Source organism: Onychomys torridus, chromosome 4, assembly GCF_903995425.1.
Source record: "Onychomys torridus chromosome 4, mOncTor1.1, whole genome shotgun sequence".
In the NCBI taxonomy this organism is placed as follows: Eukaryota; Metazoa; Chordata; class Mammalia; order Rodentia; family Cricetidae; genus Onychomys; species Onychomys torridus.
The window spans coordinates 36,271,911-36,297,028 of record NC_050446.1 but is presented as its reverse complement, the minus strand read 5'-3'; the positions used below and the strand labels follow the sequence as shown (position 1 = coordinate 36,297,028).

At 45.5% G+C, this 25,118-nt stretch overlaps 1 protein-coding gene across 25 annotated transcripts in view; it reads right to left on the bottom strand.

The window, feature by feature from the left end:
• Positions 1-12,054: 12,054 nt before the first annotated feature.
• Positions 12,055-25,118, bottom strand: part of Pkp4 (plakophilin 4) — a 224,988-nt gene continuing 211,924 nt past the window's right edge. For 13 of the 25 annotated variants that reach the window (XM_036184716.1, XM_036184718.1, XM_036184723.1 and 10 more), the window contains 6 exons: positions 22,460-22,655; positions 18,869-18,953; positions 18,644-18,761; positions 16,327-16,455; positions 14,647-14,720; positions 12,055-13,046 (listed from right to left, as the gene is read on the bottom strand). In XM_036184716.1, coding sequence (XP_036040609.1) covers positions 12,801-13,046; positions 14,647-14,720; positions 16,327-16,455; positions 18,644-18,761; positions 18,869-18,953; positions 22,460-22,655 — 848 coding nt within the window. In that variant the 3' untranslated portion in view covers positions 12,055-12,800. Of the gene's footprint in view, positions 13,050-14,646; positions 14,721-16,326; positions 16,456-18,643; positions 18,762-18,868; positions 18,954-22,459; positions 22,656-25,118 lie in introns of all 25 variants that reach the window. The other 12 variants (XM_036184697.1, XM_036184702.1, XM_036184704.1 and 9 more) reach the window with 4 other exon arrangements.

Sequence of the window (25,118 nt, the reverse complement as noted above, 5' to 3'; positions counted from 1 at the left end):
CTGGATCATGTGAAACCACAAGATGAAAGGAACACGCCCTCCTGACCCTCCTGATGTTGTTGAAGACATTTGTTTGCGGCATTCAAACGCCTGTCTAGTACACCTCCATGGCCTTGGAAAAGCAGTGAAGAGTGAAAATGTCTGTGAAGAAGATAAGAAAGAGTATCTGTATCTTCCAGAATGTCTGTAACATTGGAAATTCCTCTTTGGTAAATGAGCTGTTGTCAGGGATGATCCTTTCCTGTAACAGCTAGGTAGATTTACCACACTTCTCCCAGTTGAGGCTGACAGCCCTATTCCCAAGTGGACCTGCTTAGTCTCCTGCCTGGGTCAATGTCCCAGGTGTGCTGCTTCTGGAGCTGACCTGGGGGCAGTGGATTTGGACAGGGCAGAGAAAGGTCTCTTTTTTAGAAGTCCTACACTACAGATCTGTCTCACACAGGTCACTTGCTGGTTTTCTTCTTAAAAACCCTAACTGTTGACACGAGTTAATATATTTTCCTGGTTAGCTTCACTAAGGCAATGTTCCAACTGGTTTGCATTCTTGAAGCCTCATTATGTTGGGAAGCTAGAGGAGACTCCTGTCTGATATGAGGGGTCGTCAAGGGTTTAGGTTGGATTGACTTAGAAAACACAGGGCCCAAAGGTGACACTCTTCAGCTTTCCCAGGGGAATGCTAACCAGGCAGAAAGTATAGGCTTCAAACCTTGGTTGGTGTGACCCTGAGCCACCTGTTACACATCTGAGGGCAACTCTCTCTTCTCTTGTAACCATGCTGGAATTTTTTGTAAGTGGAATAATGTGGTTTGAGCCCATGACACAGTCCTTGACACCTGAGAGACTACAAAACACTCAGCAAGTGGATGTTGCTATTTTTATTATTAGGAGACCAGCTGCCTGCCATTTATGTCATCCTCAGCCCCAAGCACTGGCAGGAACCCGGTGTGGCTCCCCACTGTTTCTCCCTCTCTACCCTGCTCTTGAACTCAGTTCCCTGGGTTTCCCCTTTTGTGTGGACCCTGCCGTTCCCACACGTTCCCTAGTGCCGTTGCGTTAAATAAAACCAACATTTAGTTCAAGTTTCCCTGTCTTCTCTGAGGCTGTCCTTACAGCTCACCCCAGACTTGGCGGTAGGTCAAGGCTTGCACAATCTTGAGGCAAAGGTAAATTCACCAGCTTCCCAGCTCTCCACAATGTCTAGAATATTGTAGAAGGATTTGCCAGAAACAGAACTGAAGAGCCTCTCCTGGGTGGCTGAGGACACAGGAACACACAGCCTCAGGCTTTAGGGGGTTACTCATGAGGTTCAGCACTGGCCACACATGATCCACCATATTTTGAAACAAAATCTCTCTATGTATCCCTGGTTGTTCTGAAACTCCATATGTAGATGAGGCTGGCCTGAAACTCATAGAAATCCACTTGCCTCTGCCTCTCAAGTGCTGGGATTAAAGACCTGTGCCACCACACCCAGCTCCACCATTATTTTTGTCTTTGCTGTAGAACCCTTGCTAAGATGATCTTTTATGGGCACAGGATGTGCAAGGTTCTATATGATACAATGGATGAGGGATCCAGGACCGTAACACTGGGAGATTCCCCATGGTCAGAGACTGTATACTGTCATGAGGGTGGGGTTCCAAGTATGGATCTCTTATGGTCACTCATTTTCCTCCATTAACCTTTAAGCTATGAATTACCTGGGGTTCTTGCCCAAACTTGATTTGTAAAATCCAGTTTTGTTGTCTTTCATGTTTAGAAGAGATGGTACAATGCCTTCTGCTCAACCATGGGACTGATACAACACAGGTTGGACCTTCCATTCATAGGAAAAGGGTAATAGCAGTACAGAAATCACCTCATTGTACCATTGGTAATCCTGGGCAGAGACTAAGAACACTTCTTTCTTCCATCCCTGATTTCCCTCATCAGTGGAACCGCTACATGAGTAGAGCTGGCAAGGGGCCCAGGTAGAAAACTCTCCCTTGTAGGGAGGGTGTCCAGTGAGATGCATGGGTGGGGATTCCAGGGAAGTGATTTTTAAAGAGGCTGACTCACCTGGCAAACTTTACTTTTTCTATTTTTTTTCTACTTGATGTGGAATGTGTCTGTTTTAGTTGGAGTTCCAGAAGCCAGAAGGGAGACCTGAGGGTAAGCGTATACAGGGATAGCAGGACAGAACTTTGAACTATGCAGACATTGGTGGAGCCACCATATTAACTTTAGAATGCCTGGTCACCTCTGAATGTAGTGAAGATGAGATACAGAGGAGACACTTTTACAACTTGTCTTGGGGAACCAACCAGTTGTGTTAGCTTTCCGTCATCGTGGCATACCTGTGATAAATCAAGTTGGAATGAACAAAGAGGGTCTAGAGCAATGGCTCCAGAGAACCCATGTCTGGTAGCTCACAACTGCCCATAGTATTAGCTCTAGGGGATCTGATGCCTTCTTCTGGCCTCTGAAAGCACCATCATATAGGTGGTGTGCGTGTATGCATGCACGCGCACACATGCACACACACACTCACACACACACACTCATGTATAAAAAATAAAGGGGCTGGAGAGATGGCTCAGAGGTTAAGAGCACTGACTGCTCTTCCAGAGGTCCTGAGTTCAATTCCCAGCACCCACATGGTGGCTTGCAACCATCTTTAATGAGATCTGGTACCTTCTTCTTGTACATAATAAATAAATAAATAAATCTTTAAAAAAAAGAAAAATAAAAAAAAAATCTTTCTTTTCTTGAAAAAGGAAGATTTATTTTGGTTTATAGTTTCAAGTTTTCTGCCCACAGTCAGTTGGCTCTGTCTGTTGTCTACTTTCTGTTGGGATGGTGGCAATGCAGAGCTTGTGGTAACGCAAACTGTTTATCTCATAGTGGACAAGAAGCAGAGAGATGGGGGCTCTTGGTCTCTCAACATCCCCTTCAAGGTCCCCTTAGTGACATAACTTCTTCCTACTAGGCTCTATATAAGGTTTTACCACTTAGTAGGACTACAGGCTGGTGACCAGGTTCTCCCCTCCGAGCCTTTTGGGGAGCACTGAAGAGTTAAAACATATCATTCTATCTCTGACCTCCAAAAGTGCATGCCTGTTTTACAATGTAACATGCATTTATCCCATTTCTGAGAGTTCCCGAAGTTTGAATATTGTTGAAAAGCCCAAATCTGAGTTTTCTCCTGAAACTCAAGGCAAACAAGCTGTAAGCACTTATAAGAAATACTAGTAACATACTCAAATATACAAAGGCACCAGGTGGATCTTCATTTCCAAGTGGGCAAGGCCCAGCAGGTCAAACATTAAATCCTGTAACAGTGTCTGGTGTCTGGGGCACAGAGTGGCATAATATGAGTACCAAATGGTTTCCACAGGCCTGTCCTCACAGCCCTCCTGACTGAAGCCTTTATGGCCTATTTCTTGGGCCCCTTTTCCTAGCCGAGGCTTCCCTGGCCAGATGGGCCACATTCCTGCTATCTCTAACTTCCAGAGGTCTCCAACGCAGCTGCTTTCACTTCAGGTTCAGACATTCCACTCTTGGGGCCTGCATGCAGCAACTCTGAACCTGAGACACACAGCTTAGCCTCCAAGTCCTTCCTTTGAAACCTAGTAAGCCTCTACTCCCCACAGCTCTTGCAGTCTGCAAGCAGTAGCATCAACATCATTTGCATGCCGCCTGAGTTTGCTACTCCAGTGAGCCACACAGCTGCAGCGCCTCCAGAGCAACTTGACGACTGAACACGGGGAAATGAACACGGGGAAAATAAATCCCAAGGAAACCATCCAGGTAGCTCCATGCAGCAGGATGCTGCAGGGGTTTGTTTCAAGCTAATTCCTGAGCTACCCTTAGGCATCTGTCCTGTTCTCTAAATGCAAAGTGTGGTACATCTTTCTCGTTTAACATCATGTTCCCCCTTCCACTCCTGTAGTTATAGTTTTCCTGCCTGGCCCAGTCAGGACAAATCTCTCTCACCCACCAGTCCCACAGTCTCTCAGACCCAACCAAGAAAGCACACAGAAACTTATATTGCTTACAAACTGTATGGCTGTGGCAGGCTGCTTGTTATCTACCTTTTCTATCTTAAATTAACCCATTTTTGTTAGTCTATACTTTGCCACATGGCTTGTGGCTTACCAGTGTCTTTACATGTTGCTTCTCATGGCGGTGGTAGGCGGTGTCACCCCCCAGTCTTCTACTTCCCAGAATTCTCTACTCTCTTGTCCCGCCTATACTTCCTGCCTGGCCACTGGCCAATCAGAACTTTATTTACACAGAGCGATATCCATAGCACTTCCCCTTTTCTTTTTTTTTAAGGAAGGTTTTAACTTTTACATAGTACAATTACATATAACAAAACAATTATCAAGCAAGAATTATAGTTACAATATTAAAGAAGATATCCTATCTATCTTATATTTGTGAGTCTAAGGTTTTATATCTAACTTATCTTGTATCATAACTGAGGAAATTATAACTATCTAGTCTTCAACCACATCAAAGACCTCAGAAGGATATAATATTACCTGAGAACTGGGAGAAGGATGTAAGCATTTTTCAGGAGCCTTATAAGAGTAGACAGAGACAGCTGGCAGCCTGGACAGTCACCTAATGTTCCTTTGTAGAGTTGGGGCATTTGTCTTCAGCCCACAGGGCTAGAGTCTCTTGGTCACTTCTCTCAGTGTCCTGTAGAATGTCTGGAAGTTTCTTCTGTGAAGCAGGAACCTGAAGGACCATTTTGTCAAGCAAAGTTTAGTGGTCACCTTTCTATGGGTCCTGCATGTCCAGTTGTTCAAGCAGTCCAGGCAAGAACAGTTTCTTGCCAAAATGGCTATTTTTGACAAGGTGAAGATAAGATATGAAGTGTCTTCAATGCCCATCCTCGTCTCTGAAGTAAATCGGTGTTGCCAGGAGCAGACATGTCTCACTGTCCAGAAAGTCTAAATTTTAAAAATATTTTAAATGCCATATTCTGTAGGTCTTTGAAGTATTTGAAGATTACCTATCTATCTGAAATATCTCTGTGTATACCTAGAAGACTTAAATAACATGGCTACAAGTATGATTATCATAGATGACTAATTATCAATCTATTTTTAATTATCCATTACAATTTTAAATGAGCTATATAAACATAATACCTTAAACAAGAGTAGAAATATACACACAATATAACAAAATTAACTAAGTTTGTATCAATAGACTAAAATCTAAACCAATGTAAAACATTTTAAACAAGTTGTTGCTCTTTAGAAGTAAGTTCCTTAATCTACCCTTTTGTCCTATTATATCTATATCCTATCCCCTTTTCTTCTTTAGAAAGAGATCGCATCTTTAGAAAGAGAGATCGCATTTATAATCAACCTGATTTAAATAAAAATATTGGTTTTTCTCTGCCCCACACCAGAGGGCTCTTCTGATTTGGGACACAAGAATCTCTTAACCTTTACTTTTAACAATACGTCTGGGTTTAGAGAAGGAGTGAGCCAATTCCATCTCCAAAGCCAGCTGGGAATTTGGGCGTAGTTTTTCTTACTACTTCCTGCTGGAGGGGGGCGCTGTATCTTATGGGGACACAAAGAAAATTTTAGGATTATGGAGTAGTCCATTAGGGTGAACCTCTGAGCCAGTTGCCTTGAAACCATTCTGGATGTTGGATCATGTGGGCCATGGTGTCATTGGAGACCTTTCAGGTGGTCTTGGCTGATCAAACCTGATGTATCTTAATCTGGAACAAATCCACAGCCTCTGGCTTTCTGTGGAAACAAAAGCAGAGACTCCTTTCCAAAGCAACATATCCTTATATCCAAATTTTGAAGTCAAGGTACCTTTAAAATTTACATATTTGTTTAACTCAACAGCTTTTACAATCAAATCTTTTTCTGCAGTTAAAAATCCCAAAGACAAAACAAACCAGATTCTCTGTGTAAAATCCATCTTTATAAGACTGAAATGCTGCTGTGGCTGCTGGCTCCGCCCACCTCAGCTTCCCAACATGGCGGTGGTACAGTTTACCGCCAGCTCTGGGTCTGGAGCCATGTATACCATCAACTATCAGAAGCAGTTCTATCAAAGCAGCACATAGCCCAGAAACCACCCCCCCTTTTTTTTTTCTTTCTTTCTTTTTTTTTTTTTTTAACTAGCAAAGGCTAAATCCACCATGCAGCAGAACAAAGTGCTGCTTGTAGACTCCTCATTCCCGCCACACTGCAGGTCAGATGCACACGCCAGGAACCTGCCATAGTAGCTCAAACCAGCAGGCTGCCGCTAACTTGAGAGAGACAATTAGGAAGCTGTTTTTAGCTCCGTCTTAGATTCTTTTTTCTCAGGTTTTAGGTGGAAACTCTTGCCAACACGTTGGGCACCATTTTTAGTTATAGTTTTCCTGCCTGGCCCAGTCAGGACAAATCTCTCTCACCCACCAGTCCCACAGTCTCTCAGACCCAACCAAGAAAGCACACAGAAACTTACATTGCTTACAAACTGTATGCCTGTGGCAGGCTGCTTGTTATCTACCTTTTCTATCTTAAATTAACCCATTTTTGTTAGTCTATACTTTGCCACATGGCTTGTGGCTTACCAGTGTCTTTACATGTTGCTTCTCATGGCAGCGGTAGGCGGTGTCTCTCCCCAGTCTTCTACTTCCCAGAATTCTCTTCTCTCTTATCCCGCCTATACTTCCTGCCTGGCCACTGGCCAAACAGAACTTTATTTACACAGAGCGATATCCACAGCACACTCCCTCCTAGGTTGTTCACCCCCAAATTCTTGGTCTTTTTTCTTGAATTATTATTGATTATTGTTATTTATGTGAGTGAATACATATATGAATAACTTGCTGAGTCTGTGTAGTGCTGTTTGTATGTATGTATGTACATACACACACACACATGTATATATGATGTATGTATATGTTTCTACAGCTGGCTACTTGGTATTAGCTAAGCGCAGGCTCATCCCTGAGGAAGACTCATTCTCTCTCTCTCAGCAGTCTTTAATGAATAGCCTGTAAACTCTTTGTCTAGGGGCAGAGCCCTGTGAGACTTTCCCCCATCTGCATTGGCTGAATCCCTTCCTATTATCTCAGACTTTAGGCCCATCAGGATTCAATGCTCTCCATTTGTCCTCAGAAACCTGGGCACACCTGAACACCATCCTTCTCACTCCTGGGAAGGAGTAACAGCTCACTGGGATTGGTCTGGGACACCCCAGCCACTGAAGAATCCTAAAAAGAGACCCTAGAGGGCCTGCTTCCTCCCTGAAGTCATTTTATTAGATTAGCACTGAGTGGGTATGGCAGCCTATCCAGGCACCCGGAGCCAAACACATTACATTTCATTGCCAGCAAACAAAGGCACATTTCAGGGGTGTTGCCTTCTGGGGAGTAAACAGTTACAGGAGATTTGTGTGGGGAGAATTGGATATTTCCCCTCTGAGTTCAGAATGATACCTGTGACCCCACAGAAGTTGTGATTAATTTTATTTTCCGAGCCAATGCATCGGTCAGTTCTGGAACGAGCTCTCCATCTATGACTAGAGAGCAAAAGAGTGCATCATATCATTAAGTCTTTATCAAAATTCCCCTAACTGCTGGATGGGAGTTTAATAATGAAAAAGCTAGTTATTGGCTTATGCAAATGATTATGACAGTACAGAATGTTTTGCAGTGATTTCAAGTTAGAATTAGGCAACAGCAATAGGCACAAACAGCCACTTAGGGGACACGCCAGCTGCTTCTAGAGAAGCTGCTGACATAAAAACAAGGGAAGGCACTAAAACAGACACAATTCAAGTCATAATTTGCTTGCTCAAATTTTCCTTTTTGTGTCTGCAGCCTTTGAGGAGGGTCCTGAATAAGGGCATTCATAGTGACAGCCAGTCAGACAGGGCTGTCATGGGAGTGAACAGCACACTGCTGTCACAGGGTAAATCAAGATGGAGGTAAAAATCAAGGGCTAGAGGGAGATGAAGAGGCCCAGGCTCTGCAGGCCTGTGTTCTCCAGGCTCTGAGGCCCAGTTCAGCTCTGGGCCTGCATCAGCAAAGGGTAACTAAAAAGCTCCGCCTGTAGAAGCTGCTCTGGAATCCCCAAGCTCCTCTACCCACCATTCTTCTGAATCCCCTTTCCATTTGTACACCAATTAACAGTTAACTTTGCTTCCTCCCCCCCAAGGGTCTCCTTGACCGGAAGAAAAGCTCGTCCTTGGCTTCCAAGTCTGTCCAAGCGCCCAAGGACTTCACTGATCTGTTTGCTTTCTGATGACACCTCTCCCAAAGGGCTCTGCTCCCACACTCCTCCTCTGTGGTTGGGAGCACTCTGAGGCTGACAGGCTGTTTATTTACACATCTCTTTGGATCATTAGGTAAAAGGGCTCCATGCTTCTCTCTCTTGGCAATGCTTTTAAACATAAGTCTGAGCCTTCTTAAATTACGTTCTTGTCAACACATGTGAATCTGTACCATGGCAGCTTGTCCAAAAGCTGCCCCCATGGTGCTTTACACATACACATTTTCCAGAATTCTTTTTATGTGTACCTTAGAAAGCAGCTGTATTTTAAACGGGTTAGTGTACATAACAACAAAAAGATAGTTTCTCATGCAAAGCTTCTAGAAAAAAAATAAGTGGCTTATTTTGTTAAGGTTCGAAGTAAATTGCATTTTTCTTAACTCAGAAGAGACAAATAATTATAACTTTAATGCTAGGTCATTAAACCATGTCTCAGGCTATGCTATTTCTTTACTGACTATTGTTAATGTATTGGGGTAGCTTTATTAGCATATGTTAATCATACATAACCAGTTTCATTATGATGTTTTCATACATGCACACACTTTGGATCATATCCATTCTTCTTTCTTCTTCTCCTTGTCCCTTCCACTTCAGCAGATCTCTCCCCACCCCGTCTCCCTTGTCCTCTGAAGTTCTTTTGGGGTGACTACTGACATCATCTGATACACTGAAATGTAGCTCTGATGTGTATATTCTGAAGTCTTGCAGCATGTATGTACCTGTGTAATTGGCATCCCAATTAAGACAGAGAACATTTCCATCATCCCAGAGAGCTCTTGCCCATTTCTACCTCTGTGGACAATGTGGCTCTCAACCCTTACAGGAGTTATTCCTGTTCTTGCATGGGAATCACTCAGCATGTTCGCTCTGCCAATCTCTTCCTTCTTTTGAACAGCATGTTTTTTGGTGTTTGTCCAGGTCATATTTGTGACTCATTGTTTATTGTAGACTAATATTTTATGATAACAAGTGTATGTTGCAGTTTTTCCCACTCTTGGATAAAATTTGTGTTTATCCATTCTGCTGATGGATAGTTGTGTTGCCTCCAGTTTTTGGCTATTAGGAATAACGTTACTATAAACAGTGCTACTCAAAATAAATTGAATAAATGAATAGCAATGGCCAAGTTTTCAAATGTTTTTCTCTGTAATCCAGTTTGATCATGGAAACAAAGCCACAATCTCAAAGAGGGACCAGAGTGTTGATTTAAGGGTATTACTGAGGCCTCATGATGCTAGGATCACACAGTGACAGATTTTGTTTCAATGGGCCATTGTTAATAGATATGGCTCACAGAGTGAGTTCCCAGTCAGTCTAGCAGGAAGCACCATTCACAGTAGAGTGATAAGGACTCAACTTTCTCCCAGTGAGGCTCATGTGACATCATGGTGGACAAGATAGATTTGGGTACTTTTTTCTCTTAATAGCTGTTCATTTAAAATATTTAATGCTATTGTATGTATTGTGTGTACATGTGTAAACAGCGTACCATGGCAGGCATGTGGCAGTCAGAAATCCTCTCCTTCTACCTCTATGTGGGACTGAACTCAGGTTGTCAATTTGCCTGGCAAGTGCTTTATGTGCTGAACCAACCATCTTGCATGCCTTAAATATTCAATTTATGGTTACTTTTCACTTACGGATAATAATAGTTTCCTTTGGTGAATTTAAGGTAGTGATGAACAGTGTCTAATAGACAGTATGTAGTTGGAATTCAAAGGCCTGACTTTGCTACCATCATTTAGTTTAGACCACAGGGCTACCCCTGCCTTGGTCACTCACTGGTGTGACCTTTAGTAATTTACTCTCGTTTGTTTCTGGGTTTATAATGTGGATACCATGCACTGGCTGTGAGGGTGAACTGACCATGTATGTGTAACCATCGGCACTTGGGGAATACCAAAAACTTAGGTGGACAAACACTGGCTAGGGAGTAATGATGGGGGTGCTGTGTGGTCATGATTTCCAATACTTAGGAGAAGCTCATGGTCTTCAAAGGATGTAACCTCAAACAAATGGGCACAGGCAAAAATATGCTCTAGGGGATGAGACAGATGGCCCAGCAGTTAAAAGCACTTGTTCTTGCAATGGACCTGGATTCTGTTCCTAGCATCCACATAATGGCTCCCAGCTACCTGAAACTCTAGTTCCAAGGCATCCAAGGCATGTAATGCCTTCTCCTCACCTCTGTGGGTATTAGGCGCACACACACACACACACACACACACACACACACACACACACACACACACCAGCAGAAAAGTCTCCTGGCTTTCCAAGTTTAAGATGGTTTTCTGCGACAATACTTCACATTCACGGCTCTTTCCTACATAAACTCCATATCCTGACATCAAAGTCTAAATGCTCTGGCTGTAGGGCTGGACGGTGTCCAGGAAATGAAAGGTCTGTGTACGTCTCCACTGCACACTTACCCAGGGAGCTCATGAGCAAGGACTGAGGCTTGGTCCATACCATGTGTTCTGTTGGTCGTGGCCAGCTGGAACCTCACATTGTGGAAGTTGCTCAGATGCCTCGAAGGTGGAGTCAGGTGTAGAAGCCTTGGTCTAGCTTTCTGAACCTGGCTCTATTCAGGGCTTATTCTCAGCTGACCCTGGCTCTGCAGAACCACACACCTCTTGCCGAGGGCTGATGTTATTTGGTAATGTCAGGGCTGCAGCATAACTCAATAGTTTTAGTAGGTTGTGTTTATTCTCTCTGCTGAATGGGGTTAGCCTATCTTTATGATCGATGATGCACGTTTCTGCCTGCAATTTCTTTTTTCAAGTCCCAAGTTAATAGATTTAAAGGCCTCAGATCTTCTGCCTAGTTCTCACCATGGCGCCAAGGACTTCTTCCCAGCTGAGATCTGCATTAGTTGCAGTGTGGCCATATGTGCCAAAACAGTCACTAAGAGAAATAGCAGCTGTCAGTCATCTCTGGAGGAGCTTTTCTGCCTCTAAGCAGAGCCTTCACTTATACCTAGATACCAAGGAACTGGGTTCAGGAATGTGAGATCAAATAGGTGTGATTTCCCAAATCTCTGTCAGTTCCTCAGGCATATCCAGTGACCTCTGTCATATAGAAGGCTGTTTCCTCTGTGCAGCCAGGGCACACACAGCAGAGAGCATGACTCTGTCAGCCGTCTTAGGTGTCCTTTGGAAAGGCTAAAGCTCAGAAAGGCTCACCGTTTGTAGACTTCAGCTATTTTCCTGCCTACACTTGGACCTGTTTTATTTGAATCCTAACCTCGGGCTGTTTTCCACTCAGGAAATCACTGTTTCTTGGGTCTCTTTCTATAGCCACAATGCTGTAGAGTAGCATTGGAACATGCCTACAGTGTCCGTGGGAATCCCCCAAGGCCATCTGTAATCTAACAAGTATTCAGCACAATAATTATTTAGAATTAGTGTTGGCTTATAACATTGATGCCAAGCAAACAAATGCCCAAGTGTCCATATGTAATGACTTAGTTCCAAAAAATGATGCTGTAAGTGGTCCTTGCCAATATAGTATAGGGCCAGGATGCCAGATATAATTTCCCTTAGGTGAAAAAAGATGTTAAATACACCTAGAAGGCTGAAATAAAGCAAAACCTGCTAAAACTGTAGAGTGTATCAAATTAAAACAAACAAAAACTCCAAGAAATACACAGACTAAGGTAAGTAAGGGGGCAACCATATCTTCATCGTCCAGTGTGGACCATCTCACAAGGGCCTTACTAAGTCTGTTTTCCATATCCCACTCAGAAAAAGGGGCCCAGAACACATTTTCCAGGATGAAATTTCCACATTTATTATTCTTCCATGTGCATAGAAAATGGCAGTGAAGTGTCCTGTGAAAGAGGCGGGATGAGCATGGCGTGGCTGTCACACTGAGCCCTGTGCTTCCGGTTCACTATGCACTGAGAACAGGATGCCAGAGTTTGCTGTCAACTGGAATAGTTCCTTGGGATTCCCACTTGTGTTTCAGGCTGTCAGTTCTTCAAATCTCTTTTCAAACGTCACACTGCATTACAAATGATGGCACTTAACCAATGTGGCATTTCCGTATTTACACCAACAGAAGAAATTTTTACAAGACATAATAGCATACAATCTTGACATTTAGTAATAGCAATAAAACATGAAGGGCATCCATTTTATTATTTTTTTCTGTACAAACTATCTGAACATAACTTTATTCACATTAAAAAAATCATCTGTAATTTGATTTGACCTACACATACCCCATCTCATTTCACCCATTTCTCAAACCTCTCGACACATCACCCACACCTTCACCACTAGAATCTACATGTAATTAGACCTAACACCTACACAGAGCTCAGAAAGTCCTCTCCCAAGGGTTTCCTCACTTCCCTGAAAATTCCTCAAAAAGAAAAAAAAAATACTCTTCACTCATTCCTTCCATTTCACTTTCACATTTCATCAAATCAGCAAGACGGACTTTCCACCTCAATCCAAGCAAAGTTAGAAAGACAGAGTTCCCAGGCAGGCGGGCGTCTTGATGCTACTACACCCAGGAGTCCGGGGACCCTGGGTACTGTCCGGCTCTGTAAGAAGGTCCTTTAGTGGAATAGAAGTCTACGTAATTTGTGGTTGATTTCAGTCCATACTGTGTTGAGTAATCAGTAGAAGCTGGAAAGTGAACTCGGTCATCAAAGTAAGGGTCTTCATAGCTACGAGGAGACTGCAAGTACAATCTGTAAGCATCCAAGGTCTTCCTGGAGGAGTCATCTTGATAGTACAGCTGTTGGTGCTGCTGGCAAGATGGAAAGGCAAATAAGCGAGAGCATTTTAGAAACACACATTTAAAGAACACTGATGTGGGCTAAGGGGAGAAGCTGTTTCAGGTGCACACCGTGTTTACTCACAGTGGGAGGATTTTCAATTATGTTTATAGGCAAGCTGGCTTTGTCTGCTCAAGTTCTGTCCTGAGGCCTCAGGAGAGCTTAGGCCCTCAGTGGGAGGTGCCATGGGATGTGGAGGAGCCTGTTAGATTCGGACCAAAAGAGGAGGCAGCTTTTGCACAGGAAAGTTAAGCTTATCATGGGTATACCGGAGTGCTGGGGACTTTGGTTTTAAATATTCAGATAACTGTAATTATAGGGTTGCATTTTAAAACATTTACTTCTTGATGAAGATTTGAATCCACCACTCAATTTTAAAAGATGTAATGTGGTTTGCTGAGTTCTGCTGTACTGTGTACTATTAGAGGATGAGAAATCTCAAGGCAGGAAGATAAAAAATTAGCAGAAACTTGGGAGCAAATACAATTCTGGAGGCAAGGACTTCCACTAAGGTCCTCTGAAGAAGGCGAAGCATCACATGTGAGCATCCACACAGGGCACCTGGTTCCCATCTCCTATTGTGCTGGCCTAGCTTTGACCTCACTATGATGCCCTCAAGTGATCATGGCTCTTATGTGTGACTTCATGTTGCCCAAATCCCCCCAACTCAGTAAGATGTAAGAATTTCCCATCTAGGTATTGGCATCTGACTTAAACTCAGTCTAACATCTTGGTATTTCAGAGTTAAGAGACTACGTGGCTAACTAGCTCCTCTTTCAGAGTCAGATTTCTCTTGACTTCAAAAGAAAAAGCATAAGCTGGGTGTGGGGGTGCATGCATATAATCCTGCCTACTCCCGAGACTAAAAAAGGAGGTTTGAGGTAGCTCCAAAGTTTGAGATCAGCAGGAACAACAGGAAGACCCAACCACAAAACAAAATCACCCAAAACTAGATTTTCCTTTTTTCCTATTAAATAAAGATTATGGTGTAGATGGTGTGTGTGTGTGTGTGTGTGTGTGTGTGTGTGTGTGTGTGTGTGTGTCTTAGAACACCCTTATTTGGAAGGACACAATGTAGTTCTGGCTGGGAAACCCTCGTTTTGTGGTTGAAAGGGGTGCATGTAGTTGTATAGTCTTAGGGGACAGCTCGAGAAGGCCCTCCTGGAAGCAGAGACCCCTCATAAATGGCTGCAGACTCAGGGATTTTAAAAGGAGGAAGTCATGGTGACGTAGGATCAAGTGTTCAGAGGGAACAGTGAGGGTGTGAGGTATGCCCACCAACTCTGACTCACCCAAAGATGGAAGAGACTTTATAGGTTAATGGAAAGGGGGGAAGTGGGAGAGGGAACCTATTGGACAAAGAGCATGCACCAGAGCTTTCTTGCATCCGCAGAGGCACGCAGCCTCAGAGCACTAATGGAAACAATTATCTAACCATAGGCAGCTCTGAGGAGCAAAGCCCCTGGGGGAAGCTCCTTGGGCCCTGCATTGAGGCCCAGCTCTCACTGGTGGGCCCCTTACTGTGTGACTGCTAACCAGCCTTCTGGACAAACGACATTACAAATTCACCTGTAGTCGTCTATTTTGCTCTCTTGCTGGTGAGGAATAGGAACTGATGTAAATTGGTGAAGGTTTGCTGGAGCCTGTAAGAAAATAGTTTATTCAATTAAAACTACTGTTTATTACACTGGTCCACCAGGTTGTGTGGGTCCTGCCTTCCCTAGTGCCAGGGTAGGCAGAAGGGAAGCAGCCCAGGCTCCCTGGATCTAGAGGGCACATCCCAGGCCTGGGAGGCTAGCAACGAAAACAGGCCAAGTGTGTGTGGCACAAGAAGCATGGGAATGCAGAGCCCAGGGGCCGTCTCAAGTTCTGCTCAGTCTCAGAGGTTTCTGTAGTTGTCTTTGAGCAGTAGCATGGCTCCCTGTGCTGGGCTGAGGAACATGACTCTTCCAGGGCCCTGAGCCACAGTGTGCATCAGAGAGATGGGAAATGGAACATTAAAATGCACTTCATGCCTTCAGAGCAGCTGTGATTTAGAGCCCGGGTTCTGGAGAGGGCAGGCATAGGCATGTTCAAAGCAGAGAGCTATACAGAGGCCCAGACTTGGGTCTGCTATGGTTTAGCATGTTGTAAATGGAAAAGCACTTGGTAATTTGGCAAGTGTCTTCAAGAGCCCAGGGCAGACTCCGGATGACATCACTAGCTGCCTTCCTAGTACTGCTAAACCTAGCAAAGGTTTTAATTGTTTTAATAAGGAAAATAAGGCATACTCCGAGCAAGCAAAGATAAAGGGCGCATGCTCAAGGGGACGCCTTTCAAATGAAGCAGGCTGCTGCAGAGCCGAAGCCGCCTGTGCTTTGGTTTGTGTGCATGCTCCCTTCCGCAGAGCGCTTGGTACTCGAAATGTAGCATCTGCAACCTTCTGAGCTATTAATTGCCATGGTAACAATACTTGATAAGTAAATAGTCCCGTGAAATCACAATTTCAAAGACAACAGTACAACTTGGACCCCCCGCAGTAGTTAAGCTGCCATCAGCTTGAGTTGATTTCTTTTTAATAAATAGGTATTTTCTTTCCCTCTTTTTTTTTTTTTTAAGGGAAAAGCACTTTTTGTTTTGCAGTAGCTCATGACTTGTTCTGGAGTAGTTTTAATTTACTAAATATTTGAGAATGGACCAATTAACTTTTGGGCTGGCAACATGAAAATATTTTTATGCACATCTTTCTGAATAGGATATTAAAGTACTTATATATATAAAATATTACACTATAATACTATTTTTGGTCTTAAAAATAATTACACTTGAGGAAAATTACAAGTCAGTCTACAGTTCACTCAAATATTTTCATGAAAACATAAAGAGACTCAATTGCTATTGTGAGTTTGAGTTTAGAAATGGGCCGGTCTAGAGCGTATACGCAGACCAGCAAAGCCACATCGGGCACTTGGTGCCGATGCAGAAGGGACTCTTGTAGAGCAGGAGGGGACAGGGGCAAAGGGAGGAAGTGGCCACTGGATCCAGCCTCTTTTTCATTCGTGGCCACCCATCACTGTATCAGCTTGACTTGTTGAAAACAAGCAGAAAAAGCAACCATCCTGAAAGCAGTCGAGAAGGGACAGGGACATGGTTTGCTGCCGGGGGAACCGGCTCAATCTAAGCACGGGCTAGTTTCCAGGATGCTGGCTGAGCGCGCAGAAATGTGCCTCCTCCTCCGGGTGCTGCGTCACACACCCAGCTGGGTCTTACCAGGGTACAGGCCTTTATGTGTGGCGTCCCCTTGGCTATTGTAATACTGCATAGGTGGCTGGGTCCTATCGTATTCAGAGCGAGGGTCTCTGATTCCTAACAGTGCTGGTGAGGAAGAGGTGCTGCCAACTGAAGGGAGAGGCAAAGGAAGGAAGGGGGAAAAGAGAGAAGTCAGATCATCAGCTCCGGAAAACCAAGTGCTCATTAGCATGCCACAGTCAAATCCGCTCTCAGAGCCACTGAGGGTGAAGAGCAGCCAGACCCCGAAGACCATGAACACACCCTACATTCCCACACCAGCAAGGGTGACATCTGGGCACACCCCAGAGCTGCAGCCAGCAGCCAGCTGTAGAGGCCCAGAGTAGAGGGTGGCAGGCAGCAGTCTGACTCAGAGACTTGACCTAGCCTTGGAAACGGGGTTAAGAGCCGTGCAAGAGTTCCATCTGCCTGATGATAAGAGTTGAGGTGCTTATCAATTCCTGTCAGCACTTACATTTAGATACTTGGTAGCCGGTTTTATGGCCTGCTGTGATTTTGGATCATTTAAAAAAATATCTGTATGTGTCCAGAAGTGGCTAGTCTATAACATTTATAGTTCTCTTTATGGTGATCTAATGTCAGGAGATCATGTGACCCCCCCCAGCCCAGATAACTTCTGACCCTAGCCTGGCCTAGGCCACACATCTGGTAATGACTAGCTATATACCAAAGGCGTGGCCAGGAAGGAAGAAAGAAACAGGAGTTCCCCCTCGCCCTCCACAATACCACGGTTTGTAAGAAAGCTAATCACAAAAGTGGCCATGTCTGTACTTGGCAGTGGTGGTCCTCCAGCCTTCGCCCTGGGGGCTTGGCACAGCCCCGCCTCCAGAGGGCCCGGCAGGGCAGGCCTCCTCCTGTGCTGCCACTTCACTGACTCTGGGCTGTCTGTTGAGTGAGGTGAGCATGCGCAGCCAGGCCTCTGGGCTACTTCTAGCAGGACAGGAGAGACCAGCTTCCGTTTGGGATGGCACTACCAAGGCAGCAGGCGTGCCCGGAAGAGATCCCTCCGCAGTGCTGAAGGACGATGATCAACCCTCAGACAGCTGACTGACAGGAGTGGCACCCATTTTCCCTCAGAACAGAGTCCGGGGCCACCGAGGGACTGGGGCGGGGGCCACCAGTATTTCTGCTTGTATGTTCAGGAGCTCTACCTGGCGGAGCTATGTGCTCCCCTGTTTAAAATGACTCTGAGTTTGCACACAAGCTCCCCTGTCTGGCAGCCAACTCTACTGGCTTCTCTGACATCCCTATTCCTAAGTCCTCGGACACACTGAGCATTTTTTATAAGAGAACAGCATAAGGGCTTATCGGGGTGTCCAAAACAGACAAAGTTCTTGTTTAATGAAACAGTTCATAATTTTAAAGCAAGACATATCTATCACACACAGGAGGAATAGATAATGTTTAAAACAAAAAAAGCACCAAACCAAACAACAAGAAACTCCCAGCACAACCACAGACATTCAATTATGTGGCTAGAGCCCCTGGGCATGGATATTAGTCTTTTTGTCCACATTTGTCCACATGAGCAATAGGACTGTCAGAAGCTGCACAGCTGACTACAACAGATAATATATGTGGAGGAATGTGTGATTTAAAGCCGAATCAAGGTAAGAAGCATCATTTTTCCTGTTTCATTCAGGTAAGAATTAAATCCACAGCCCTGGTTTGACTTTGCAGTCACAAGGTTCCTTTACATGTCATTTAGTGGGAAGCTCAAAACGGTCTTTCCATTAAGCTCAACTCTGCAAACAGGTGGGCGGCACAGTTGCCAAGACCTCGGCTTAAAGTCCAAGGGACTTTCTAGAAAGCCACATTGTGAGGTGGGTGTGGGTGAGTGTGGGTCTGCAAAGCAGCCATGCTGTGGCAAAGCTAGGAGCCTGTTTTTGAGACATTTCTCCGAAAACTCCGCCCACAGCAACAACAGCGGCAGCAACAGGAGACTTGAACTTATGCAAAGCTGGCAGACAGCACCGACATTCCTGGTCAGCCAATGCGTCCTAAATTACTGTCCCCTTCCAGGACTCTACACCAAATGCAGATGTCAGGGTCCCACCCCAAACCTGGTGAAGCAGCATCCAGGTGTGGGGACAGGCCCTGGGATTTTTTTTTTTTTTTTAAATGCACTGCAGCTGATGATTTTTTTAAAAATGCACTGCACTCTCTTTTCAAATGGAAGAAAATGGCTGTTAACAGTGCTGAAGGGACAGGCCGAGTCAGCTCGTGCTCAGACCTCTTTCTCTCAGAACAATGTTCTGTCACACAAATGCCCACTGACCTGACTGAATGATGGGTGACATCTGTTGGTTGGTGGTGGACAGAGAAGGGTGTGATTTGAATCGGTCTCGCTCTAGCGTGGACACAGGTGTAATAAAATGGTTCTGATTCCACCCATCCTGCGGAGTTAAAAGAGAAAATGAATAGCAGCGCCGTTGCAGTCAGTGATTAGAAATGTGTGCTATGAGGGATTCTCATGGCGGCACCACTGTTCTCGGATGTTTACCTTTTTGTAAATGCTCCGGAGGTCCCGATACTGCCATAAGGTATTTAAGACCTGGGCTGCCGCCTTCACCACTTTCAGAGAGGATCTAGGGGAGAGGGTGCTTAGATGAGCATGGGTAGCATGGCCATCACGCTGAGACACTCTGGCTGCACACCGGCAGCCACAGGAGCAGGATGCAGGGTGTGCAGACAGTGGAATCCCGAGAAGGCGAGGGTGCCTTCTCACCTTTACAGCCCAGGGGGAGCCCCTGAAAGCTCTTACTCACACCTGCAATTCCTCTCATCCCATCTCCTCGTAAACTCACAGCCTCCATATTGTCTCCAATGGTCAGGCCCCAACCTCATCCTCCTGAATAAGTAGGGGCCTGATTCTTGACTACCTTTCCTTCCACTTGGCCTCCGAGTCACTGCACACTCCAGGATACCCGTTCTGGCTACTTCTTTCTGGGGTCCTCATCTCCCTGACACCTGTCAATCTTTACTTCTATAAGTAAGTCACTTAGATGCTGCTGACTCCCAGGTGTATTTTTGCAGCTTGAGCGTAGGTCCTGCACACCAAGCCTGCAGCTCTCCCACTGACCACACACTCACTGGGTGTCTAATTATCTCCCTAAGCATCCAAGTCCAGAGCAAATTTGTGGTGGTCCTCCTGCAGGCTTCCCTGCCTTGGTATGACCTCTGTTGACAAAAACTTGGGAGTCAGTCACAATACTACCCTTTCTTGTCACTCACTTATCTATCAGTAAATCCTGTTGTCTTTCAGCCCTGCCAGAGATGCTGCCCTCTTCGCCACTAGTCTTTAGTTTTTAGTCTGTGCGTGGGGGGAATGAGGTCATGCTGCTCTTTCCACAAGGGGAACAGACCGTGTCCTTCCCCTGCTCACTGCGTCCCAATGGCTTTGATTTCATTCAAGTTGACACAACTGACCTCCAAGGACTTATTGCTTCTTGGTCCTAAGGCTCTTTGACTCTCCCCTTTCTCTCTCACACTGGCTCTGGCTCAGTCACACTGGATTCTGCTGTTCTTCTCCCCAGACACAGCTCTCTTGATGTGCCCTCTGCCCACAGGCTTCTGCCCCAGACAGCGGCACTGCCCACCCTCTCCCTCCCCTCTCTAGGTCTGTCCCTCACTGTCACCATGAGGCCTTCCCTGGTTTTGTCGTTTGCCCCCGTAGGCACCATCTACCAGGCTCTGCTGCTGTGGCTCACTGGCCACCTCGTCTGCCTTGGCCCTGGGATGCTGTTCTGTGATGTGCTCACTCCTCTAAGCCTGGGGCCGAGAACAGCACCAGGACATGCAAGTAGGTGACAAATACGGGGAAGATCCGTGAGGAAGTGAAGTGCAGGGAAGCCAGCCACAACCTGATTTGGTTTGAGACTTAATCATTTTTATTTATGTGTATGAGTGCTTTACATGTGTGTATGTGTACCATGTACATGCCTGGTTCCTCAGAGCCCAGAAGAGGGTGCTGGAGACCAAACCCAGGACCTCTACAAGAGCAGCGAGTGCTCTTAACTGAGCCTGGTCCTAGACATTCTGAATCTTCGGCTTTCAACAGGAGGCTAGATTTACACACATATTTATGTGTATATTACACACACGCACCAACACACACATTCACGCATACCTTGTCACTGGCTCAGCAGCTCTACAAGGTGAACTTTTAGGAGTGCATAAGGTGATCGTGTGTGTGTGTGTGTGTGTGTGTGTGTGTGTGTGTGTGTGTGTGTAGGCTGCCAGAGGAATGGGGCCCTAACTGCCTGAAAAGTTTCATTTTCTTAAAAGGAGAGGCAGGGTGTGGTGGCTTACTCTTGTAATCCTAGCCTCAGAAGACTAAGGCAGGAGGACTGCTGCGTTTGAGACAAGCCTGGACTACACAGTGGGTTCAAGGCCAGCCTGGGCTACAGGGTGGAGCCTTACATGAAAGAAAAAAATCATCAGAACAAACAAACAAACATGTTGTATACATTGTTACTAATGAAATTTAAAAAGTACAAGAAATCGGAAGGCTGAAAGGCAACACTGTTATGCTGACAGATGCGGCTTCTAGTGGGCAGAGCGATGGTTTCCTGCATTGTCCCTACATAAGAATTCCTTCGGAGGTGGCTGCTGTGGACATCGATCTGTGTAAATAAAATGCTGATTGGCCAGTAGCCAGGCAGGAAGTATAGGCGGGACAAGGAGAGAGGGGAATTCTGGGAAGTGGAAGGCTGAGAGATACAGCCAGCCGCTGTCATGACAAGATGTAAGGTACTGGTAAGCCACGAGCCACGTGGCAAAGTATAGATTAATAGAAATGGGCTAAATATAAGAGTAAGAGCTAGACAATGGTAGGCCTGAGCTAATGGCCAAGCAGTTTAAATAATATGAATGTCTGTGTGTTTATTTTATAAGTGGGTTGTTGGACTAATAGGGCTTGGCGGGGGCTGGAGAGAAGATCTCCAACTACAGGTATCTATCACCTGAAAGACTAGATACGCTGTAATGTGAATCCTAGCACTGCCATCCAGCTAATTAATAGTGCCCCTCCACACCTGTGCGTTCACAGGGCCAAGCTTTCTTCTTGTTGTTAAGGATACAACAGCAGATAAAAAGGCAAAGTCCCAGCCACTGTGGGAGCGAGGATGCTGGAGGAGGACTCCAATAACACATGAGGGAGTCAGTGCCAGAGAGAGAATGCAGAGGGGTGGGGGGAGCGGGAGAGGTGAGAGCAGCTGCTGACCTACTGTTTGGGGAAGGTACTGGAATTCCCACTTCCATTTGCTGACCTGATGGGCGAAGACGAAGTTAGTCACAGCTACAGCCCCATGACAAGGAACCTCTGTTTTCACTGATCCGTTCTGCCCACTTGTGCTGCCCCATCTGTTACTGTCATCCAAGAGCAAAGGCAGGAGTGTGACCAGGCCCAGAGCACACTCGTGCAGAGTGGCGGTTCCCATGCTTTCTGGGCACTGGGCAGCAGAATCAATCTCGCAAGCGAGGATTTAAAAAGACATTCTTGCAGAGTAGGACTTAGGCTTGACAGAGCTCAAGGTGCAAATGAAATGGTGCCCCTGAGACTGTCCCCGCCCTGGCGTTTTTGGTTCTTCTAGGAGCTGACATGAACAAATGTGGCTTTAGAGATGGCTGCAGCCTGGAGATCGGAATCTCTCTGAAGTTCCTATGCACAAGTCCCAACTCTCAATGTGACAGTGCTGGGAGATGTCACGGGGAAGAGAGTCCTCTGTGAGAACAACGAGGACACTCTATAAAACCAGAAAGGGGCTCGCACCAGACATCACTCTACTGAAGCCTCGATCCTGGATTTCACAGGTGCCAGAGTTGTGGGAAATAAACTTACTGTTCATAAGCTTCCTAGCCCACAGCACTTTGCTACAGTGGCCAGAGAGAGAGGAGGAGGAGGAGGGAAGTACACTATATAATAAACCCATGACAAAAAGCACCCCTTCCACATCACAGGCCTTAGCCAGTGTAGACTGCTTAGCTATTCAGCATGTGGGAAATGCAGAAATGAATCCTTGAATTAGGTGTGGATCCTCCACAAAGGCCCTCACCATAGGACAGTCCAAGAACCGAGGCACCACACACTTGCCTGTCTCCTCTGCCTTTGGTTATGTTCACAAGCTTCTCTATCCCTCCTGAGTCGGCCAGCGCTTTGGCGTTCTCCATGTTTTTGCTGGTGACCTCATGAAGAGCACAGCAGATGGCTGCCACGGTCTCATCGGACAGTATGCTGGGGCCGTTGCCGCCGGGAAGCCGGTTGACCAGGTCTCGCATGGCGTATTTACCTGCCGGGTGTACAAGACGAGGGTCAACTTCTCACAGGCACCAGCTTTTTGTTACTGTTGTAGAAAATCCTGATAATCTGAAGGTTTTAAAAACAAAACTTCAAAAGAGACATGAACAGGGGAAAAAAAATCAAAGTCCCACAGCAAAGAAGAAAAGCACAAATGTGATTTTGAAAGAAAGGCAACATTCACTATCATGTCACTTGAACAAATGACTACTTTACAAAACATTACTGTCACTTGCTGAAAGAAACATGAATCAATGCTTAGAGTCCACTGGATGCTGTCCCACATTCTACAGAAATGGTTCTAATGATAGATTAGGGCAGGGATTTTGTTATTAGTCCAGTATCAAAATACTTCAATTTCTGATCAGTGCTTTTCAAAAAACTTGAATCTGGACTAACTAAGGTTGACAAAAATACTTCGCATTAAATCTTTCTGGGTGAGTCTACTGAGTTAACTGAGAACAGTCACATACTTTTTAACAAAGCTGAGGGTTATGTCGGCTGACCTGGTATCAGCAGTTGACCATGCACTAGTTTCTTTAAAAGACACAAGGAAAAAAAATCTTCTAGTTAAATTCCAGGTATATCATCTAGAAGTAACAAGTAATAATAATCAAGTACACAAGAACACAGAAGCTGAGGGAGTCTCAGCCAGGGGAGCAGTCCTTTATAAACACCCAAATAGAGATAATCTCTTGCCTTTTCAATTTCAATTACCAACTGACAAAGTGGGATAAATGCACTACAAACAAAAGAAATTAACTAAGGCTAAAGTAAATATTTTCTTAGGGTCCCCACCATGCTAACAGGGTTTTCATCACAGGGCTGTTTCTATGCAGTGGTAAGGGGCGGCAGGCAGGTCCTAACTGCAGGCCATGCCATTTCCTGCATATCGCAGGCCACGTACATTAGAGCAGAGGTGGTATAAGTGGAGAAACAGCAGTGACCCCGGAAGCCTAGAAGCTGAACGTGCATCTTGAGGATGTTGAAAAGTTAGCACTGATGATGTCTGAATACTCACAAATGGCCAGGACATATGATATCATGCGATTAGCCAAGTTTCTCGGCAGTAGAAACACACTATACCTTACAAGAAACCAGAATGCAGATGTAACCTCTAAGTCTAGTTGGGACTGCTCTGAAGGAAATGTGGGAATTGGGCAGGGCTGAGCCATAGAGAGGCTCAGTGAGACTTCCTCTCTGTGGGGCTGATCTGCTTCCAAGCAGAGGAGTCAGTCATCTGGAGGGTAATAATTTAAAATGGCATTTCTGCCAGGCAAGCTGTGAAGGGCTTTACCTGTAAGTTGCTGTAGTCATTCAGTTTTCGATTAGGCCTTTTTGGGTGGGACTAGGCTTGAATCTAGGGCCTGTGTGCACTGTGCAAGCAGTCTCCCATGAAGCTCTACAGCAGCCCTCTCTTTATGCTGAGATGGTCTCACTGCTGCACATTGACTTGACCCAACTCTGCAGGCCAGGCTGGCTTTGAACTCATCACCTCTCTGCTTCAGCCTCCCAAGCAGCTGTGACTACTGGCTTGCCCCACCGGGCCAGGATCACAGCTAATCTTTTGTTGTTGTTGTTGTTGCTGTATTTTGTTTTGAGACAGGGTTTCTCTCTGTAGCCCTGGAACTCACTCTGGAGACCAGGCTGGCCTTGAACTTAGCGGACTGCCTGCCCTGCCTTCCCAGTGCTGGGATTAAAGGCGTGCAGCACCACCGTTCGGCAGTCACAGCTGATCTTAAGCTAAGTATCATTGTCATTCTTTCTCATGTTTTCTCTTGCTCCACCCCCACCCTCCCTCCCTACTATAGCTTGTGTATTTTAATATAAATTGGGTGTAAGGTCACAAGAATCCATAAAAAAACAAATCCCCCTCCCCATGTTACCAGCCATGGGGCTGGCATGGAACTTGAGTGGATGTAGGGTACTGTCCTTGCTTCTGACTTCCTCTAACAGTGACCCTGCAGGCATGCCAGTTTCCTTCCAGACCCTAGCAGAGAGGGAGCTGTGAGCACCTAGAAGCAGGAACTGAGTAGCAGCAGGGTTCGTAGGCCACTCTAGGCTATGAGGTCAATGAGCTGCAGGTTCAGAAGGGAGGGTCCAGTCCATGGAGTTCCTTCTTTTTTTCTGTTACCCCTCCAACTGTTTGGGGCAGAGCAGTGCTTAGAGACAGTGAGCTGCCTGGTGTGCGAAGCTGATGAACTCATTCTATATTGGCTCTCTACATGCGCTGATGTACTCCCTGAAAGCCAAGAGCAAAGGCCTCCGAAACTACTGTGTCCCAGTGCCTGGTCCTCCCCTCCATCCTGACCCCGCCTTGGGATGGGATGACAGTGGTGTGTCTCTGGGGAGCATTCAAACAGACTTGGGAAGGAAAGTTACACAGTATCCATACGGTTTCTTATTAGAAGATGATAGTGTTGGTGAATTAGTAGATACCAGCACTAATACTGGA